The 22273-nt window shown below is 40.1% G+C and overlaps 1 protein-coding gene across 1 annotated transcript in view; it reads left to right on the forward strand.

The window, feature by feature from the left end:
* Positions 1 to 22273, forward strand: part of pdhx (pyruvate dehydrogenase complex component X) — a 236851-nt gene that overhangs the window by 120028 nt on the left and 94550 nt on the right. Inside the window, exon 6 of the mRNA XM_072272177.1 lies at positions 549 to 717. Coding sequence (XP_072128278.1) covers positions 549 to 717 — 169 coding nt within the window. The remainder of the gene's footprint in view (positions 1 to 548; positions 718 to 22273) is intronic.

Consider the following 22273-nt stretch of genomic DNA (forward strand, 5'->3'; position numbering starts at 1 on the left):
AGCTTTAAAGGAGTGTGTGATGAGGTCCCATTACAAAACAATGGAAGAATTATTTTTTTAGACTTGCAGTTCTCCTAAACTGTTGGAGAAGTGGAAAAGTACAGCTATTATGTAAATACTGTGAAGATTTTGTCTGGATGATAAGATATGTCAATGTAATCTTCAATTTCAAAGTATCTTTAACATTTGCAATATGAGAAAGAGCGATGGAGACATAAACAACAAAGAGAACGCAGGGAAGTTTGATCAAAAGCTTTTCAAAGACTGAGTTTGATAAGCATTTTTAAGGGAGGATAGGGTTAGAAAGATGTGAAGGAATTCCTTTTGTTGTACTTGGAGCTGCCTGAATCAGCTTTCCTGCTTATCTGACCACTTCCACGTTCAGCCTGATAAACGAAGCTTTAAGCAACTTACATGAAACCACTTTGATGCTGAGTATGAGTGGCAGTTGTATTCATCTTTCATAATGGATCTGTGGGCCAGGAGGTATCCATAAGCCTTAAAAATTTTGCTTGCTTTGTATGACATACTATCTTGGTATTTTATAGGGACGCCCTGAATATATTGAAGCAAAAAGGCAGCACGTCAGCACAAATGGCAACAGCTGCTGCCCCTGTTCAGCCTCATTTGAAGGCACCTCAACCAGCACCATGTGCCCTTCCATATGATAGACCTTCCACTCCAGCAGTCTCCGTCCCAGGACAGCCATTGGCTCCGGTAAGATTTTATGAATCAAATTTGATAGAATGGGATCAAATATTTAATAAGTTTTTTATTTAACCACATGAGATCTTGCTTTGCATTGATACGGAGGATGTAAAAAACCTAGCAAGTGAAATATTTGTATTTGATACTAACCCAGTGGCCAAAGGCCACTGTAATATAATCAAATTATACTAATGATAATATAGGTAACTTCATTCCCAAATCTGCTATTTTATACAGACTTACAGAGATACTTCCTGGATTATTTAAGGGTATTTTAATGTGCAAAATAGCACTACAATGTTTTTTTAGCTTTGCAACAAACACTGAACTACTCATCAAAAATCCATGAAGGTAGATGTAGGAAGATTGTTCCCGATGTTGGGGAAGTCCAGAATGAGGGGTCACAGTTTGAGGATAAAGGGAAAGCCTTTTAGGACCGAGATGAGGAAAAACTTCTTCACACAGAGAGTGGTGAATCTGTGGAATTCTCTGCCACAGGAAACAGTTGAGGCCAGTTCATTGACTATATTTAAGAGGGAGTTAGATATGGCCCTTGTGGCTAAAGGGATCAGGGGGTATAGAGAGAAGGCAGGTACAGGGTTCTGAGTTGGATGATCAGCCATGATCATACTGAATGGTGGTGCAGGCTCGAAGGGCTGAATGGCCTACTCCTGCACCTAATTTCTATGTTTCTATACCATGACTATTGAGATGAAATTTCTTTGCCGCTCTCTACAATGTATTTCTTTCTCTTTGCCTCTTCCCTTTCCTCTTCCTCTCTTTTTCTATCTTTTACTTTCCCTTCTTCCCCTCCCTTCCTCCCTAATCCTAACAAGAATTCATCTGACATACGTCTTTTAACTAACATTGCAGTCTTAGTATGAAGGAACTGAACACCAGGAACCCACTTCACCTTCTCTGAATGTAGATGACCTTTAATATGACAGGTCCCAATGTTTTTCACAAAAGTATGGCCAAATGATATTTGACTCCCATAGGAAATTCATAGGATCACTTTTAAAAGAAGTAAGCAAAATATAGAAGTACCTACAGATTTTCTTATACTGTAGAAGTAGTCCCTTCAGTCCATTGGGTCTATACCAATTCTCTAAACAACCTTGTCAATCCCATTGTCCCGTTTATTTCTCGGTAACCTATTCCCTTTCATATACTGAGTATCGAGCCTAGGCAATTGAAAACGTAGCTACATAATGTACAGCACTTAAAATCAGCCATGTAAAGATGCCAGAACTGAAGTAGTGCAGGTAGCACTCTCAGGGCTGGTGAAAATTACAGAGATAGGTGCAGGCGCAACAGTGAGTACGCTTGAAAACAAGGGTGAGAATTTTAAAATCAAGGCATGTTTAACTGAAAGCCAGACTAGGTCGGCGAGTAGTGATGGGTGAGTGAGATCTTATTCTGTTAGGTTAGGCATTTTGGTTAGATTTTAAACTTGTGGAGATGAGAAAACAAAAGCTAACTGAAATGTTTTCAAATAGTTGTCATCGTTAGGTCGCATTTGGAATTTCCAGTCAGCGGACAATTTCCCTGCACGCCGCTCTGGCATATTGGGAAATCACGTTCGTGGCCGGTTACAGCTGTGGTTTGCCTTTGCCTTCTGCCAGGTGAGATCACCACCTCTTGTAGTGGATGACCAGGACGTCTAAGTTCCTTGCCGTGCTCTTAGTGCTCCACAAACACCTGCTGGGCCTGCCTTCTTGACTGTTGGACCATTAATTGGTCTCTTCCACTCAATCCGCCATGGCCAGACTTCACATGCTGGGATAGGCAGATCCCCTACCTCACCGAGGGTCAAAGACCCGTCAGCTACCCTCACTTGGTTTGGCCCGTCTGCCGAGACGGTTTACCGGGGTGTGGCCGCTGCGCATGTTCCAGCTACTTGGAGCCACAGATGAGAGCTGAGTGCCAGGTGGGGACCAAAGGTGGACGAGCTGCCCTGAAAAAGGGCAGGGCAAGCCCCCAACCAGAGGTGCTACCCCTCCCTAGACACCCCACACACCTAAAAATTTCAAAGAAATGACTGAGGATTTAAAGTTGATCAGCTGAGTCAGGAATAACTTTGGGGATGACTTGTCAACAACACAGCACAGATATGAGATTGGGAGCTCATTTGCAAGTGACATGTAACAATAAGGCTGTAATTACCTACTTTGGCATCAACAGGGGCAGAGCTTGTGGTAGGCACCAGAGGAATGGCTATGGTCTTTCCATTATTAGCTGTGTTCTGAGTCTCTGATCATTCTCTTAGCATTTTTATAAAGTGGTTCATACAGATTTTTTTATAATTCCATATTAGCTTAGATTCTTGAGTAATAATGACAAATAGGTATAGGAGTTTCAGGTATGACAAAGGAAAATGCAAAGGCGGGGGGAGTTACATTATTGATTAAGAGAACATAATGATCGTACATATGATATACTGGAAGAATTGGCAAATGAAGCAATATGGGTAGAATCGCAAACAACAGGAATTCTGCAGATGCTGGAAATTCAAGCAACACACATCAAAGTTGCTGGTGAACACAGCAGGCCAGGCAGCATCTGTAGGAAGAGGTGCAGTCGACGTTTCAGGTCGAGATCCTTCGTCAGGACTAGGGTAGAATCGATTCTTTTTCCCTGTAAATGTGTGAAAGAAACTGAATCTCGGTGTAGTATATGGTAAAATATATGTACTTTGATAAAAAAAAAATTACTTTGAAGTTTGATCACTTTGGTGGGGTTACCCAAAAGGTCTTCCTATAGTAAACGGGAATTAGAGGAACACATATATCAGAAACTTGTCTACAGAGGGGTATATGAGCAAAATGGTTATATTAGTGAGGGATTTTAACTTTAACTGTATTGACTGGAATTGCCTTAGTGCAAAGGGCTTAGATGGGGTGGAATTTGTTAAGTAAGTTCAAGGAAGTTTTCTTGAGGTAACATATACTATACATAGCCCCTCTATTGACAGGCAGTATCTTAGAGAGCAAATTGAGAAGATGGTGGCTGTGTCAGTGAGGGAATTCTTGGGAACGGTGATCATATCTCGCTAACCCTTGCCCCACCATGTATGTGTCTAAGAACCTCTCAAATGATGCCATTGTTTCAGCTTCAACCACTTCCCTCTGGCAGATCATTCCATATACTCACCAACCTTTTCATAAAAAGGTTGCCCCTCAGGTCCCTTTTAAATCTTTCCCTGCTCACCCTAAACCTATCCCTCTTTTTGGACTTTTCAACCTGGGGGAAAAGTCCACTTTATCTAGACCTATCGTAATTTTAAACATTTCTGTAAGGTTACCCCTAATCTTCCTGCATTCCAAGGGATAAAGACCCTGTCTGGCCAACCTCTCTCTCTAACTCCTCGTATACTGAGCAACCTCTTCGCAAATCTTTTCTGCTCTCTTTCCAGTTTAACTGCATCTTTGCTATAACAAGGTAAACTAAACTGTACACAGTACTCCAAGGCTTCGTGAATGACTTGTAAAACTGCAGCATAATATCCCTTCTCCAAAACACCATGTCCTGACTGATAAGGCCAGCATGCTAAATCATCTTTACAGCCACCTTGACAACCTGTAACGTTGCTTTCAATGAACAAATAACTAGGTAAAGGTAGCTATGCAAAGCGATAAAGTTGGTCTTTAAGTTCAGGTCTTGAATTGGGAGAAGGCTAATCTAAATAGTGCAAGTGGGGACCTGGCAAAAGTAGATTCAAAGGAGACTGTTGTGAGTAAAATGACAGTGGATATTTAGGAGTCTCTTAAAGATAGGAGTTCAAGGCCAGCAAGTTCCAGTAAGTGTGAAAGTCTACCTTTGATGTCAAAGCGTATTGAAGGTTTGATCAGGAGAAAAGGATGTGTCTGGCAGGTAGAGGCAACTGGAATTAAAGAAGTCTCTTTGGAATTCAAAGTGTGTGAGAGAGAGAGCAATTAAAAGCACCAAAAGGACCGTGAAGAATTATAGAACATAAAACAATACAGGCCCTTTGGCACACGATGTTATGCTGATTTTTTAACCCACTCTAAGATCAAGCTAACCTTTCCGCCCTCTCCCCCCCCCTCCACCCCAAAGCCCTTTATTTTTCTTCCATATGCCTATCTAAGAGTTTCTTAAATGCTCCTAATATACCTAACTCTGCCACCACCCCTGGCAGGGTATTACACGCACATACACATACCCACATACTCTGTGTAAAGAACTTACGCCTGACTTCCCCTCCCTCTTTTTTCCCTTAAATCACCTGAAAATCATGCATTCTTGTATTACCCATTTCCACCCAGGAAAAAAGTCTCTGGCTGTCCACTCTATCAATGACTTTTTATCATCTTGCACATCTCTATCAACCTATTCTCATGAGACGAGCTCACTCATCCAGGCAGCATCCCGTTAACTCTCCTCTGGACTCTCTCTAAAGCTTCCACATCCTTCCTATAATTCGGCAACCGGAACTAAACACAATACTTCCAGAGTTTTATTGAGACATTACCTTATGAATGTTGAACTTAATCAACAACTAATGATGGCCAACCCTCCATACACCTTCTTAACCACTCTATCAACATTTGTGTTAACCTTAAAGGTTCTATAGGCATGGACCCCAAGAACCCACTGTTCTCCACACTGCTAAGAATCCTACCATTAACCTTGTATTCTACCTTCAGGTTTGACCTTCCAAAGTGTATCATTTCACACTTCTCCAGATCGAATACCATCTGTCTCTGCTCAGCCCAGTCTGCATCCTGCCAATCTCCCAATGTAACCTACGACAACGTTTTACATATCCACAGCATCACTGACCTTCGTGTTATCTGCACCCTTCCACTTCCTCATCCAAGCCATTTACAAAAGTCATAAAGAGCAGGGATCACAGAACGGATCCCTGCAGAACACTATTGGTCATTGACCTCCAGGCAGAATGCACTCTATTTACTATCACCCTTTGTGTGGTTTGGGCAAGCCAGTTCAGAATTCATGCATCTTTATGTTGTCAACACTGCCCGCATCAGAAACTGAAAAAGGAACTGTGATTGTGTACGATTGTAAAATATACTTAACATAGTAGAGAATGACAACCCTTTGTGCGCTCGTAGCAAAGGATGTGTGCGCACATACACACGCACACCTTAGAAGGAACATTGCTTGCCACCTTTCAATCCTCTGGGACTACTCCTGTGGCCAGTGAGAATGTAAAGATCATTGCCAAAGGTGCAACAATCACTTCCCTTGCTTCCCGTGGTAACCTGGGGTATATCCCCTCCAGTCCCAGGACTTATCCATCCTTATGTTTTTCAAAAGTTCCAACTTGTTCTTTTTCTTAACTTCAACATATTCCATCATATTAGCTTATTCACATTCACATTCGTCAAAGTCCCTCTCACTGGTGAATACTGAAGTATTTATTAAGGTCCTCCCGATCTCCTCTGACTCCAGGCACATTTCTTTCTTTATCTCTGATTGTCACTCTAGTCACCCTCCTTTTCTCCACATACATATATAATGCCACTCGCTAAAGCCTTCTCATGTACCCTTCTAGCTCTCATAAGTCCATTCTTAAGTTCCTTCCTTGTTACCTAGTAACTCAAGAGCCCTGTCTGATCCTTGAGTATACTTGTTGCATATCTGTAGTCAACCATGGTTTCTCACTGTTCCTTGCCTTAATGGGACAAACCTATCCAGAACCCATTCAAGTGCACCTGAAGCAACCTCCACATTTCCATTGTGCATTTCTCTGAGTGCATCTGTTCTCATTTATACTTCCAAGTTCCTGCCTAATATCATCATAATTTGCCCTCCCCCAGTTAAATACTTCCCAAACCATCGATTCCTGTCCCTGTCCAAGGCAAAGGTACAAGTCAAGGAGTTCTGGTCCCCGTCTCTGAAATGTTCATGCATCCAAAGATGTGTCACCTGGCCAGGTTTGTTGCCTGGTACCAAATCCAGCATGGCCTCTCCTGTGGTCGCTTATCTGTGCATTGTGTCAGAAATCCTTCCTGGGCACACCTAACAAATTCTAGCCCATCTAAACCTTTTGCTCTAAGGAGGTACACATCAGTATTAGAAAAGCTGCAGTTACCTATGAGAACAACATTGCTATGTTTTGCACCTTTCCAAAATCTGCTTCCTGATCTGCTGCTATTGGGAGGTCTATAGAATACTCCCAATCAAGTGATTGCTCCCTTCTGTTTCTGGCTTCCACCCACACTTACTTAGTACCTTGGCAGGTAAAATTAAAAGAGAATCCTAAGGTATTCCACAAGTATATCAGGTGCATGAAAGCAAGACTAGATCCTCTTTGGAACAAAAGTAGTGTATGTGTGAAGCCAAGCAATGTGGGTAAGGTCCTGAACAAGTACTTCTCATTTGTGTTCACAGCAGAACGGGTAAGATCATGAGTTCAGGGACGGGAACCTATATCCTCAGAATTGAGGAGGAGTTAGATGTGGTGGATGCCAAAGGGTTAATAAATTCTCAGTACTGGATGATTTAAACCAAGCTGCTCTGGGAAGCAAAGGCAGAGATAGCTGGGACCCTAAAGGAGGTTTTTTGCATTTTTGTTAATCACAAATGACATAGAAGAGTGATGGACACCGAATGGTGACCCTTTATTTAAGAAGGCCGGCAGAGGTGAATATAGGCCAGTTAGCCTTTTATCGGTCATGAGAAAATGATTGGCGAAAATCCTAAGGGGTTGGAATTATGTACATCAGAGGGAGGCTGACCAGGGATAGTCAGCATGGCTTTGTATGAGGGAAATCCTGCCTCATTAGTTTGAGTTTATTGTAGAGAACAAAGAAGAATGTTGAAGACATGTTGATTGTCTTCATGGACTTTAGATATGCATTGATGAGGTCTAACGTGGTAGGCTGGTCTAGAATGTAAAAGCATGTGGGATCCAAGACAAGTTTAACTGGGTTGGTGATAAGAGGCAGAGGGTAATGGTGGAAATTACTTTATCTGACTGGTTGACTAAGATCAGTGTTTGTGGTATTTATTAATGACTTGTATGTGGATGTAGGTAGTATAAAGAGTTTGTTTGTGGATGACAAGAACATTTTTGGTATTGTGAATATGTGAATAGCAAGGAAAGTTGTCTAAGTCTGGAAAGTTGGATAGAGCATTGGCAGATGGAATGTAATTTAATCTCAGTAAGTGTAAAATGATTGATTTTGAGAAGTCAAATAGGCCTGGGATATTTACAGTAAATGATAGATCACAAGCAAATGTTGATGAACAGAGGGACCTACAGGTCTAATTCCATAGTTTTCTGAAAGTGGCAAAAAGTGAAGAAAGCAGATGGCATGCTTGCTTTCATGGATTGGGGCACAAAATATAAAAGTTGGGACACTATGTTGCAACTTTACAAAACGTTGGCTAGACTGCACTTAAGAATTATGTGCATTTCTTCATAGCACACTATGAGGAATGCAGACATCCCACCTCTCCCGGAAGATCTGGGAATCTCCTGCATATCGATAGTGGCTCCCTGACGCCTGGAAGTTATATACAATATCCCGGAAATAGATTTTTTTGGAGAGGGAGAGCGAGCATCCTGATTGGTCTCTCTTCGTGCTAAGAGTGGTCTGCAACCACCAGGCCGTGAGGAAACAATATGGTTTGGCGATATGAAACGATATGAGTCATTTGCACCTTTCCTCATTCCCTGTCACGCACTGTTGAACTTGAACGCACACGTATCCATGTCAGCTCAGGAAGGAGATCAACTCCTCGAGCTTGTAAATGACGGCGGGCTGAAAAGTATGTTTGACATAACATCTCTGCCCGCATTCCAGATCAAAGTCAAGGCTAAATATCCTGAGATATTTAGCCACGAAAGCACTGAAAACGTTGCTTCCGTTTCCAACATCATATCGCTGCGAAGTGGAATCTTCTGCAATGAATGCAACGAAAACTAAATTGCGGAATAGACTGGATATAAGGAATCCCCTTCGACTTTCGCTGTCTCCCCTCACCCATCGATGGGACCGTCTTGTTGCAGGAAAACAAGCCCAGGGCTCGCACTGATTCAGCGATATTGGTGTGTTGCAATGATTTTATATGTTCATACGGGAAAAATATGCGCTGTGTGTTTAATATCCAAACGTTATTTAAAATGTTATGATGCTATTGACTTATCACCTATATTCCGGTCGTGATTAACACCTGCCCCCCACCCCCGCGCCCGGCCGGTCCGCAAGAATATTGTCTATTAAACTGGTCTGCGGTGCAAAAAATGTTGCGGACCCCTGCTAAGTAGACCTATCAGTTTTCTCTGTGGGCGGGCTTTACAGTCGACATCAAAAATAATGATAGTGTTGCTGGCTGCACTGTTTGCAACAGTGGCTTTTCTATTGCCCATGGTAGGTTAAAATGTAAAAGACATGTTGAGGTGAGTTTAGCAGGTGTCATTACAGCATAACTAACGTTATTTAAACTAGCTGGCTAGCTGCTAAGGAGCTATGCTATTGATATCCTACGTGATGAGGCCAAACTCCCTGTAGACTTGCTTAAAGTTGTAATAGAATAAACATGATAATATAATATAAGTACATATTTTAATGTCACATTTGCTGCATATACCCAACTTGGTTTACAGATTAGACAAAATCACTAAAGAAAGTATTACATACACCCTTGGAGGTCGACCGGGGGGGGGGGGGGTGCGGGGAATATGGTGTTGTGGGGGGGTGGGGGTGCTACCTCCCTGAAATGAGTTTTTGCAGGCTGGGATGTCTGGGAATGATGTGTTTGCGCTGTAGGGAGTGCAAGAGCAGATTCACATCTAGACTTGAGGATTCAGTCATGGGGAAAAGAGTGGACCAGCTGGACTTGTTTTGCCTGGATTGATAGAGGCTGAGGGATGATCTGATAAAGATGTAGAAGATTATGAGGTTTAAATAGGATAAATCATTGAAATCTTTCAGAATCAAGTCAGGTCAAGTCACTTTTTATTGTGATTTCAACCATAACTGCTGGTACAGTACACAGTAAAAATGAGACAACGTTGTTAATATTTTAATATTAATATTAATAAGAAAGGGCATAGATTTAAATTCAAAGCAGAGTTCAGGGGCAAGTTTTTTTGACATAGTGGTTTTTATCTGGAATTCGCTGAATGAGGTGCTGGGATCAGATACAATCACTGTTTAAGAGACACTTAAGAAGGTGCATGAATAGGCAAGACAGAAGGGTTAGTTTTAACGTGGGATTAGTGTAGATGGACATAATAGTTTGTGTGGAAATGCTTGGCTAGGGGCCTGTTTATGCACTGTACAACTCTGACTATGACTCTAAAATAAGTAATCATTTACCTGTATGTTCTAGGCCTATATAGATTTCAAAACAGGATAAATATTACGTTCATTTACAATTAGGGTGACAATAATTGACTTTTAAGAAAGAAAATCCATTTATTCCTGCTGGTATACATCCCCAATGAAATCAGTCCTGTAAATATTTGACTCTCTTCCTAGAGAATATTATTCTTGGATCAGGGCTATATTTTGATTAAATTCCTGTAATTCTCTTAAATAAAAATAATAGTGGACCTTGTAATTACTGAAGCATCGTTCTATCTATAGAAATTTAATATATTAATTTTCCTTGGTTATTTCTCTTAACTGTATGCTGGTGTTATGTAAAATTGGTTACTTGATTGTCTATATTTAGTTTAAGGACAGACTTATATTTAAGTAACATGTCTTACACCCTTGAGATGCTCCAGAGTCATTTTCTTGTATATAAGTAAATTTTGAGGTTAAACTCTTCTATAATGCAGCAGCATAACAGTCTCTTTGCCCATAGTAATGTGATAAAATTAAACTTTTTTCCCTAATGATATTGATTGACAAATAAGTAATGGGCAATGGAACAAGAAGAGTGCCTCCAATTCTTAAAGTAAATAATGCCATCTGACTGGAAAAGCAGATTGGACTAAAAATTAACCTTCCTTCTTCACCCCCCCATAAAAAATCTCCTCCAATTTCAACATGTCACCAGTTAATAGACTGAATTTCAAACTCAAATTCCAAGTGAGCTTTGAACACACAGCCCTCTGATTCAGAAAAGTGCTGCAATCAACCAAGTCTGGCACCAGTATTGAAGCTGTTAGGGAGTTATCAAATCCGTTTTTCTTTGCTTAGTTCATATACTACCTCTATATGCTATAATTATCAGCATTATATTCAAAGATGAAAATATTTAAAAGAAACATTGTGATAATTCTGTATGATATTGGTTTAAACTTGGTGTGAATCATGTATTTCAATCAAGGCAGTGATTGGGACCATTGAATTCTCCGCATGGTGTATAAATTGGGAGACAGAAATGAGAAAATAGTAATAACTCGGCACATTTTCCTAAATCTTTGTGTGTTACAAATTCTCCACTATGTGGAAATGTGCATTGAACCTGCTAGCAGATATCCTTTGCATGGGCCCGCTCCTCTAAAATTATATGCATGAGACTGAGAGTTCATGCACAATTGAATAGACGTTGCATTAGGTCTCTTTTATGTTAGTGTGTGATGTGCACAAAATACCCAGTAGAGAAAAGCTAATTACTTTGTAGAACTAAGTGTCAAACATGCTTCGTTGTTAGTTTTTCAAAAAAGATTCTCCTTTGCATACAAATATTGCAACTGCAATAGAATATCTAAGCCTGTTTTTTTCAACCTGATATGGACTGTGTAATGCAGAATATGATTGTGTAATAAAACAAGAATAATGATCTGGTGGTTAGGGGAAGTTCCTCTTGAAAGATTATGATTCAAGATCAGGAACAGAAAAAAGGAAGATCCATTGGTGGTTTTTGGTTTTAACTTTGAAGGAATGAGGAAGGAATTGACTGCAATGAGAGAGAGAGAGAAACTAGCAAGTAATCAAATGCAAATGAAGGATGAGAATGATTCCTGAATTATATAAATTCAATCAGGCATTACAAGAATGTATAAGGTTACCATCAATTGAAAAGGAGCAAAGTAGAAAGTAACATGGAGAAAATGGGATAGTAATGAAGACAATGAAAACCTAAATGGTTGATGCAACGAGGGCAGGAAATCCAAATATAGTGAAATAAGGTTATTGAACTATTGTGGATTGTTACAGAGACAGTCCAACTGATGAAACAGTGGCTGTTCTATTTAGGAGATTGAAATGCAAGGAACAGAAACTTTTCAATATACAGAATCCTGATTAGACCATAGCTAGAGTATTGTATGTGGTTCTGAACACCATGCTTTTGACCTTGCAGGAAATGTAGTGAAGCTTATTGATTAGTTTTGAGAGGATGATAGTATTGAATCCCGAGCTATAGTCGATAAAGTGTATCCTGATGTTTGCACCTTTGCTGTTTAGATGTTCCAGGGTTGAGTAAAGAGCTAGTGAGATAGCATCTACCATGGACCTGTTGATATGTTTCAGTACCGTCCTCTCAAAACACTTCATCACTGTTCATGTAAGTGCTAATGGATAAGTCACTGAGGGAAGTTACCACATTTTTCTTTGACACTGATGTAATTTAAGCCTGCTTGAAGCAGGTGGGTATCACAGATTGCAGAAGCAAGAGGTTAAAGATCTCAGGATACTGTAGCCGGTTGGTCAGTGCAGTTCTTTAGTACTCACCCAGGTACGCCATCTGGGCCAGATGCTTTCTGTGGGTTCATTTTCCTAAAGGATATACTCAGGTCAGCCTCAGAGACTGAAGTTACAGGATCACTGGGGGCTGTGGGGGTTTGTGATGGTTCCTCCATGTTTTGACAGTCAAAGTGAACATAGAAGGCCTTGAGCTCATCTGGAAGCTAAGCCCTCTTGTCGCCTACATTTCTTGATTTCACTTTGTAGTAAGTGACAGTATTCAAGCCTTGTCTCAACTATCAAGCATCCATCATTGATTTAAGTTTGGTCTGGAACTGCCACTTTGCCCATTAGATGTCTTTCCAGAGATTGTACCTGGACCTCTTGTAACTTACATGGTCACCAAACATGAGTGCCTCTGATTTGGCCCTCAGCAGATTGTGGATCTCATGGTTCAACCAGGGCTTCTAGTTGGCTCTGAAAATGATTGTGAGGACACACTCGGCTACAACTGTTTTTATAAAGTATGTGACAACCATGGAGTATTCATTCAGATCCACAGGTGAGTCCTTGAACATGGCCTAGTCCACTGACTCAAGGTAATCCCACAGCCACTCCTCTGCCTCCCACAACCACCACTTTGTTGCCCTAATCTCTGGAACCTTATTCTTTAGCCACTGCCTGTATGCAGGTAGGAGACAGACAGCCAGCTGATCAGATTTCCCAAACTGTGGTCTGGGTATGGAACAGTAGGCATTCCTCGTCTAATTATAGCAGTGGTCTAGTGTGATTGGGACCTTTGGTGCTACGGGTTATATGATGATGGGAATTGGGCAGGGATTTCTTCATACAAGCCTGATTGAAATCCCCGACTATGATATGAAATGCATTGGGTTGAACTGTTTCTTATTACGTGAATATAGTACAGATATTGCACAGAACTGTTTGGGCTCCTTTGGAATGTTTGATGCCAGTTTGGCAGGCATTATCTGAAGAATAATATGCTGGTCATGGAATATGTGTGGAAAAGCAATCCAGTAATGTGCAGAACAGAGGAACTAAACTATAACTTGAGTTTTGTCCATAAAAACGGGGAATTTTGGAATCTAATCAGTGTTTAAAATAAAGATAGAGAATATCCTCTGATAGGGATATATTACAGTATGGCATAATCTCATAACAAAACAAAATCAATTAAAAGACCCTGTCATAAAGGATTGAATTAGGAGACGAAAAACATGGACATTGGTTAAGACGACAAGGAATGGATAAGTTATAGTTATAGGATGAGACTGAAAGAGCATTGCAGTCAAAGGCTGTGGAAAGTTTTTTGAGAACACATATATATGGTATAACAGAGAATGAGCTGAAAAGTTAGAGACATGACATTATGAATTACAAATGTCAGTGAGTAGCAAAGATATATACACACAACAGTAGAAGGAGGGTAAAGCAAGTTTCTTAAGAGATGAAACAAAGCTAATGTGATTTGATGGAACAAGGACCCCAGAGTTGATAGGTAATAGATATCAAATATAACCTTCCATTGTCTGGTTTAACCTCTGTAGCAATTATTTGAAATGACTAAAAGAAACCTGTATATTATCAGAGTTTAGAATACAGTGTAATATTTGAGAAGCTATTGGTTTTGTTTGAGATTTGTTTCTTGGGTGGTGCAACTCATATCATTACTATTTATGAAAATTACATTTTGTGGTGGCTAATGGGTGACAATTATAAAAGTGCAGTCTGATTGAAGTTTTATATAGCTGCTGCATAACTTCCTTATTCTGGTACTCAACACCCTTACCAATGAAGGCAAGCATGCCATACAGCTTCTTTATTTCTTATCTACTTGTATAGCCACTCTCAGTGAACTGTTGACCAGGACCCCAAGATCCCTCAGTATCTCAATGCTATTAAGGGGTCTACCATTAGCTGAATACTTTCTCCTTTCATTTGACCTCCAAAAATTCAACACCTCACATTTGCCCAGATTAAACTCCATCTGCCACAAATTTGCCCATATCTGTAGCTAATTTATATCCTGCTGTATTCTTTGATAGTTTCTATACTGAACACAGCTCCAGTAATCTTGGTGTCATCCACAAACTTGCTTCTCTACCTATCTGCATTTTCATCCAGATCTTTGATGCACAGTGGATTCCGGTTAATCGGAACATATCGAGACCAGTGTGTTTTGATCCAATTAACCTGCTGTCCCAATTAGCCAAAGTTTCATGGAAATTCTTTCAGACCTCACTTAATGCTGAAGATGTGCTCCTCAGAGGTGGAGCATTATGTAAATCACTGCTATGTGGGGTCATAATAACATTATATAAATGGACAACTGTGCCTGATTTAAAAAAATTCAAACCCAAGATATATGATATATGATTTTATATATACACAGTAATTCATGCGATAACAAACATGCAGATAGGGCTAACCTGCACATCTGTGGAGCAGCATCAGCGGAGGGAAGCGAGTGGTGGTTACATTTTAGAGGAGAGACCAGGCTGTGGGTCCTCCTCTAACTTTGGCTTCCTCTTCAAGTAGGCGTCGAGATTTGATTGCCTCTTCTTACGTTTCCTCTCATGAAGCAGTTCTCAGTAGCAGGAAATCATGTCGAGAACACCTCGCTTTGCCTTATTGCTTCACTCCCAGTCAGGGTCATTATCGATGAACTGGTCCATGAATTGTGTGATTGTGGTGGTGCCAGTGCTGAGGAATTTTGTTGTGAGGTTTCTTGCTGGTGCTTCCTCTTCTCCATTCATGTCCTCAGATTCGCCAGGATGGGTTGCTCTGCCAGTTCTCAAAGCTCTTCGTCATTAAGGTTCTCACCATGAGAATGCAGTTACTCTTCAACATCCCTATCATTAACATCCTCACACCATATTACTTGTAGTTTCGCATCCATGCTGATGCTTTTCTTAGACAACTTAGGCTACGTCCACATTAGACCAGATAATTTTGAAAACGTTGGTTTCGTGTAAAAGCAATAAGCGTCCACACCAGACATTTTTGAAAATACCTCTGTCCATATTAAAACGAGTATTTGGGCGAATCTTCTCCTACTGGGCATATGCAGGACATATTTACAGAAAACAAGCGAAAAGGAAACGGTATACTTGGTGCGTGTTTGTCCAGACTAGAAAAACTTAAAAGGAAATTGCCAAACAACAGACAGTTGTTGGCTGTCGCGCAGGAGGACTTAAAACTAAAAAAAAAACAAATACTGGAGCATATGGAGGCAATCGACAGGGAGTTCATGGACAATATGACCCGACTGATGACGAACATTGAAAAACTGACTAACTTTGTTGCAGAGGGATTTGCAATGATGAGGAATATGATGGTTCCTTCCAGTACTTCTCACCGCCACAATACCAGCCTCACAGCCACTACAATAGCTGCACATACGGGCACACAGACCCCCAGGTGGCCCCACCAACATCTTCCCCACTCTCACAGAGGGGTCACCCTGGAAACATTTGCTACAGCCATAGTCTCTTCACTGATGAAAGGAACGACAGGTTTTTAAAAATCTCCGGTTACCCTGTACACACTACAACGCCCAACTGGCGTTTTCAGATTTAAACACTCTGGAGAGCGTTTTTGAAAAGCTCTGTTTTTGGGAGAGGAAAATGCCATTTCAATGTGGACAGAGGGTCAAAATGAAGAGAAAAAGCTTTGGTTACGGATTTATCCGGTCTAGTGTGGACGTAACCTTAGATCTACTACCATCATTGTAAGTTGCAAGCTACTTTCCAGGCATTATGGGTGGAAAAGTGGAGTAAATTAGTGAGGGAGCCAGGGAGGCAGAGCATGAACTATTAGTGATTGGCTGTAAGTGTCTCAGAGCGCATGTAAAGCGCTTTCATTGGGTGATTGAATGTTTACTAAAATGGTGGCTGCTCTTAAAAAGTTTTAAGTTTTGTTTAGAATGAACTTTTGTCATTTTTTAAAAAATTAATAAAGAATTGAATTACAGTGTTATAATGAATCAGTTCTAATGTGCATCTGAGTTTAGTTAAAAATGTATTTAAAAAAGACAAACTACCATTTATCCCACTAACATTATTTATTCAACTCAGAATCAGATTTGATATCACTGGAGTATATTGTGAAACTTGTTAACTTTGTAGAAGCAGTACAATGCAATATATGATAAATATAGGGGAAAAACTTAATCACAGATAATGGACTAGCTTCATACAATGATTTTGGCAATGATTCTTCATTTTCATTGTAACATTCAAGATGATTGTCAATACCTTCAAATTCTTCATAGGTCCTAACTTGTTGAAGTAGTGCATTGTCTTGCTGTTTATTTCTCACTATCAGTGACAAAAAAAATCACTGGTTTTTGAACACGAACACACACAGCTGCTGCTATTTAAAAATTGTTCGCTCTAAGCACAGTGTAGTATTTGGCAGCCACACACACAGGGCACCCAACGAACTCTAGTTAGAAACTTCAACAACAGTCTCCTGCCCCATTTAAGTGGTGTAACAAAGGGAATTGCAGCTATTTTTGATAAAGTTTTGTTCTTCACAAATTATCCCAAATACGCGGCTGCTCCGATTACCAATGGCCGAGTTAATGGGAATCCACTGAATATCATAACCAAAAGAGGTCCCAGCACCACTCATTGTGAGACACCACTGGTCATGGACCTCCAGCCAGAATACAAGCCTTCCACTCCTATTCTGAGTTCTTTGGACAGCCCAGTTCTGAATATAAATGGCAATCAAAGTACTCTTAGTATCTTGGCCACTTGCTTTTACTCAAAGCACAAATTCCCTCCTTAACCCTTGAGTGGACCTACCCACTCCTTAGTTATCCACATTTTTCTTATGTATAAAATGCTTTGAGATACTCCTTGATCCTGCATACCAGGGTCATTTCATGGTCCCTTTTGACCTAATCGCTTACTTGAGCATTTTCGTGTTTTCATTATAATCTACAATAGTTTTATTTTAGCTTCCTTTTAGTTCCTCTCTCAGGTCATCCAAGGTTCCCTTACCTTACCATCCTTGTCCATATTCCTTACCAGAGTGTACCAATCCTGAACTCTGCTCAAATGATATTTAAACAACACCCTCATGTCAGGAGTGGACTTGTCTGACAGCAGCTGCTCCCAATCAACACCCATAGCCCCAGTCTTATTCCGTCATAATTTGCTCTCCCCCAATTTAATGCCTTCCCATAAAATCCAATTTTATACTTACTCATAACTATCTTGAGTTATAGTCACTATTCTTAAAATGTTTATCCGCTGATGTTTGTAACCCAGCTTGGCTCATTTCCCTCTAGTTGGACTCTCCACATACTGTTTCAAGATCCCCTACCCTACATTAAGGAAGTTCCAATCAAAACTGGAAAAGTGAAAGCCCACTCTATAGCTACTCTTGGTTTCTGCATCTTTCCACTATCAAGTATAGAACAGATGTTCTATAGGATCCATGAAAATACTGAATGTATCAGCAAAAGATTGAGTTAGCCATACAAGCCCATCAGTGTTTGTAACATTTTGTGTATGAGGCTCATTATTGTAGGTTTTTTGGTTAAGTTAACACTCTTCAGGAAGTGTTTGGCAAAGCATAGCAGTTTAGGGTCAAACTCTGGAGGAGCAAGTGCTCCATTGTGGTTACAAGCTCTCCAACAGAAAGTGATGTAATACTAAATTGTAGTGTAGTTGACATCACTTGCATTGTATGTCTGTAAACAACTGTGAAAGCTACAGGCAGTCCTCATGGAAATTACATAGGCTTACATTTCCTTCATGTAATTATAGAATGTTTCCTAAAGTAACTTGACAGATGAACTTTCCTTAACCCTTAATTTTTTTCCAATGCATTGAGATGGGCTTCTGGTATTCTTGTCTTTAGACCTGTCAGTCACTTAGCCATCAAGTTTTACATTCGAACGTGAAACACCTAGGCTCCTTTTACGACTGGAGCCTGTGTTCTTATTAGTACTTAGTTGCATAGATATTAAGTCCAAGAAATTTTCAATTGTCATATCTGACTAATTTGGATAAAATAGCTGTATGGCAGGAATTAAAAAGCATCAAAATTTTCTCTTGCTGAAGTTACTTTGAGAAGTATTTCAGAATTAAATGAAGAGAATATGAGGTTGCACAGTTTTAAAAGAAGGAAACTAAAACTGATTACAAACCAATAATTATTTTAAATTTAATTGGAACCTATTAGCATGAGAGCCAGAAAGTCATGTTGCAACTGTATAAAAGCTTTGGTTAGGCTGCACTTGGAGTAGAGTGTGTAGCTGCGCTTGCCCCATTACAGAAAGGATGTGGACGCTTTGGAAAGGGTGCAGAAGAGGTTTCTCAGGATGCTGCTTGCATTAGAGTGTATTAGCTGTGAGGTGAAGTTGGACAGACTTAGATTGTTTTCTCTTTAGAGGGTAGGTCTGATAGAAGTTCATAAAATTATGCAAGGCATGGATAATGGTAGACAGAATCATTTTCCCCAAAGTAGAATGTCAAATTAAAGAGGGTATAGCTTTAAGTTGAATTATGGAAATTTAATGGAGGTGTGCAAGCAAAGTTTTTTTTAACACGGGATCTACTGCATCAAAGGTTAGAGGAAGAAGGCATGGAAATGGGATTGATAGGGAAAATAAATCAGCCATGATTGAATGGTAGAGCAGACTTGATAGGCCAAGTGGTCTATTTGCGCTCATTTGTCCAATGGTCTTATGTTGACAGGTGTTGTGGTGGAAGCGGATAAGATAATGGCATTTAACAAAATTTGTGATAGGCACATGAACATGCAGGCAATGGAGAGATGTAGAGTAGAATGGTCAGTGGAAGTGAGTCGCGTGCTGTACTGTTTTTTGTTCTACAGAAAATATGTGGCAGGTTAACCTGTTTAAAGACTTTCAGAGATGGCACTCACTCCAGTATGACCTGGCTAGTTCCTGGGACTATGCTATAAAAGTGGCACAACAATGATTAATTAGACTTTTAGGTGAGGGTTTATTATGCTTTCTTCTCAGGGAAACTTGTTTACTGTCAATGACATAAAAGACAGACTTCAGTTTTACCACAAATTTCATCAAAACAATGTAGGAACTTTGGTAATAAAAATACTTCACAACAATGATAAGCTGCAAAATCTGAAGGATGTCTGGAAAACAGACATACCACAAATGTATGATACCCAACTTATACAAAGCAATATAGAGGACTTGCATAATTAGTCTGTATAAACTGGCAGATTCAGGAGAGCGAAGAGCATTCCACTTTCCAGATTAAGGACGCCCAGGTTACAATGGAGGATAATATTAACGTATTCAGAAATTTCCTTGAACCATCACAGCAAAGGCTGAGGCAGTTAATCAACTCATTCTCTTGGTACCCTAAAACTCATTGGATTATTTTAGAAAAGCAATATGATGTTTTTCTTCTACTACTACTGTGCCCATCGAGATGAACATCTACACTTTAATATTTTATAGAAGTGTACTGATAGCAACTAAACATTGCCCATCAATTGTCAATTGATATTTCTAACTTTGCATGTGATTTCTACTTAGTTGCTATCAGTACACTGTTCTATAAAATATTAAAGTGTTCATCATCATATGATAGATATCTGCTCAGGTTCTGTTTTAGAATGCCTCCCTTTTGTAAAGTTTGGATATTTCCAAAGGCTTACTGACATCCTTAGCAAAATTTCACCAACGTAAATCTAATTAATAAAAATATCCGTTGTGAAAATAAGTCATTCTGAACACTGTAGATGGACAGTGCTTCATTCCGCAGGAAAAGTATACTCTACTGAGTGTAACATTTTTTTCGTTATTTATTAAGCATGAATTGTTCAACCTTTTAGCTGTACTTCATAACTGCGTATTTTCCAACACACTCAATATCTACCAGCATATACATTTCCTAAATTTCTACAGATGCAGAGGATGACTAAATGTGGATGTTCCTGCCAAGGCTGAATTTGTATTGCCCTTGCCTACTTTTCTGCATCACATATCATCCTTGAGAGGGCAGTAGAAGTAATGTGGACAGGAGTTCAGTCTGGGCCGAGTGGTTGAGCTGATGCCTGCTAACTGACATGTACTCTGACATGTTAAGTGTGCATCAGAATGGAAAAAGTACAGAAAATATTTACCTGTTGCGTTTATTGAACTGGTACAGTATCTTGTTTATCTTTTATGTTGTAATTAACACTCTGATTTTAAGACTACTATTGTGGCCTCTGGAGGCTCAGTTCATTTTGTATGGACATTACTTCCAGTACATAAACTGTTTTTATATAGTTTTCTGCAAGGGTTAATTTGGATTTAGTTTTGAAGCACCCTATGGAAAGACATCTACCTTCGTCCGTAATTGCCCTTGAACCAGCAATATCTTTTCACGAGTTAGATCTCATTTAAAAATCCTGAAGGAAGCTTCCATCTCGGGTGATTTTTGATAAGGTATTTAATGTACTGCATAGCTTTGTATATATACACTGCGAGGCCAGTAGAGTGAAAAGTACCATTTCTTCAAAGGCATCACCCACGGACTGGAGACACATTTGAACGCAGTACATGACAATGTCAGCTTCTGACCCAAGCAACGTTAATCCTAGAGACCTGGAAGTCAGGTCAGAAAGTGGCACGTCGATTGCATCTTTGTGATGCTCAAAGGAATCCACAACTAGCACAGCTGCAGCAGGAAACTGCACCAGAGCAGAAGCAGTAAAAATAAGAACAGCATATGCTGAACCCAGAGTTGAGATGCAAATGGAGAAAGCACATGGACATGGAGGAAACACATGTATAGATTACATTAAGTGTGCCCAGGGAAGAAATTGAAGCTGAGGCTTTCTGAGCAGAGGTAAAGCAGCTGTTTGGCTTAGAAAATGGCAAGTCTGCAACCAGAATCAGTCATGCTTTGCCATCACAACAACCAAAAAACTTAATAAACAATATGTCCAAATGCATTCTGGCTATGAAAAAGACAGTGCTCAACCTCTACAAGGATAAGCTGTCTACACCACACAGCTAACATGTCTTTCATACAGTCCAGGTATTGACAGTGAAGGTCTACTGTAGCAAAGGCCCACAACATCCACTTCTGCAGTTATGTCACTGCAAGAAACCTCAGTCAAGAGTTGCTACTGATGCCAACCCCATTTGTGCAGACATGAACAAACTGAGTTTTCATCTATCCCAGCACACATCTGGCAAACCAGTCTGCACAATGCCCTCATTCAGGAGCTGCATTAGATTTTATTCGGTATCTGACTTGTCAAGACCTAATCAGAGCAGGACTATAAGTGTTCGACAACCCGGTCTGCCTGTTATCTATCTTGGAAGCCAACCTTTCGCAATGCTGTGGAAGGGCTAAATCTCAAACCTAGCAAAGAGTTAGACCTTCTCTAAAAGTGGCTTGGGGAATCTGCAACATAGTAATAATAAATACTTCATTGATCCCAAGTGGAATCAATAAAGGTTTAAGGCAGTGCAATCCAGCTACAGGTTTGCAAATGCTGTGGCAGAGGGTGGACAAATGCTATTACTCTCCAGAGACAGTCGAAGAAACTCTCTTCAGCAAACATAATTTTCCGAAGCTCTCTCACAAAGAACCATGTAAGCTGCAGGAGCTCACAGGTCTGTTGTCGGACCTGCAAGTTGCTAAAAAAAAAAATGAGGGTTACCTACCAGGACTGAGTTTTTTGGACTCTGCAAGTAGAATAAACCCTATAGTGGAAAAACTACTAAACAATGTGCAAAAACAGTGGATAACTAAAGGTTTTCAGGTATAAAACTATCTGCCATTTTCATCCTTTATCTGCTGCCATGCAGAAATGCAAAGTTACCTTCGTTTTATGCTGTCAACTTTTGGTAACGCTTCATTCAAAGAGAGGTCTCCAGCAAAAGCATGGAAAACTAAAACCCCTGCCACTGTCAACAAAACTGAAGTAGAAAACTCCATCATGAATCCTAGTAGACAATGTCC

This window comes from Mobula birostris, chromosome 11, assembly GCF_030028105.1.
Source record: "Mobula birostris isolate sMobBir1 chromosome 11, sMobBir1.hap1, whole genome shotgun sequence".
NCBI lineage: Eukaryota > Metazoa > Chordata > Chondrichthyes > Myliobatiformes > Myliobatidae > Mobula > Mobula birostris.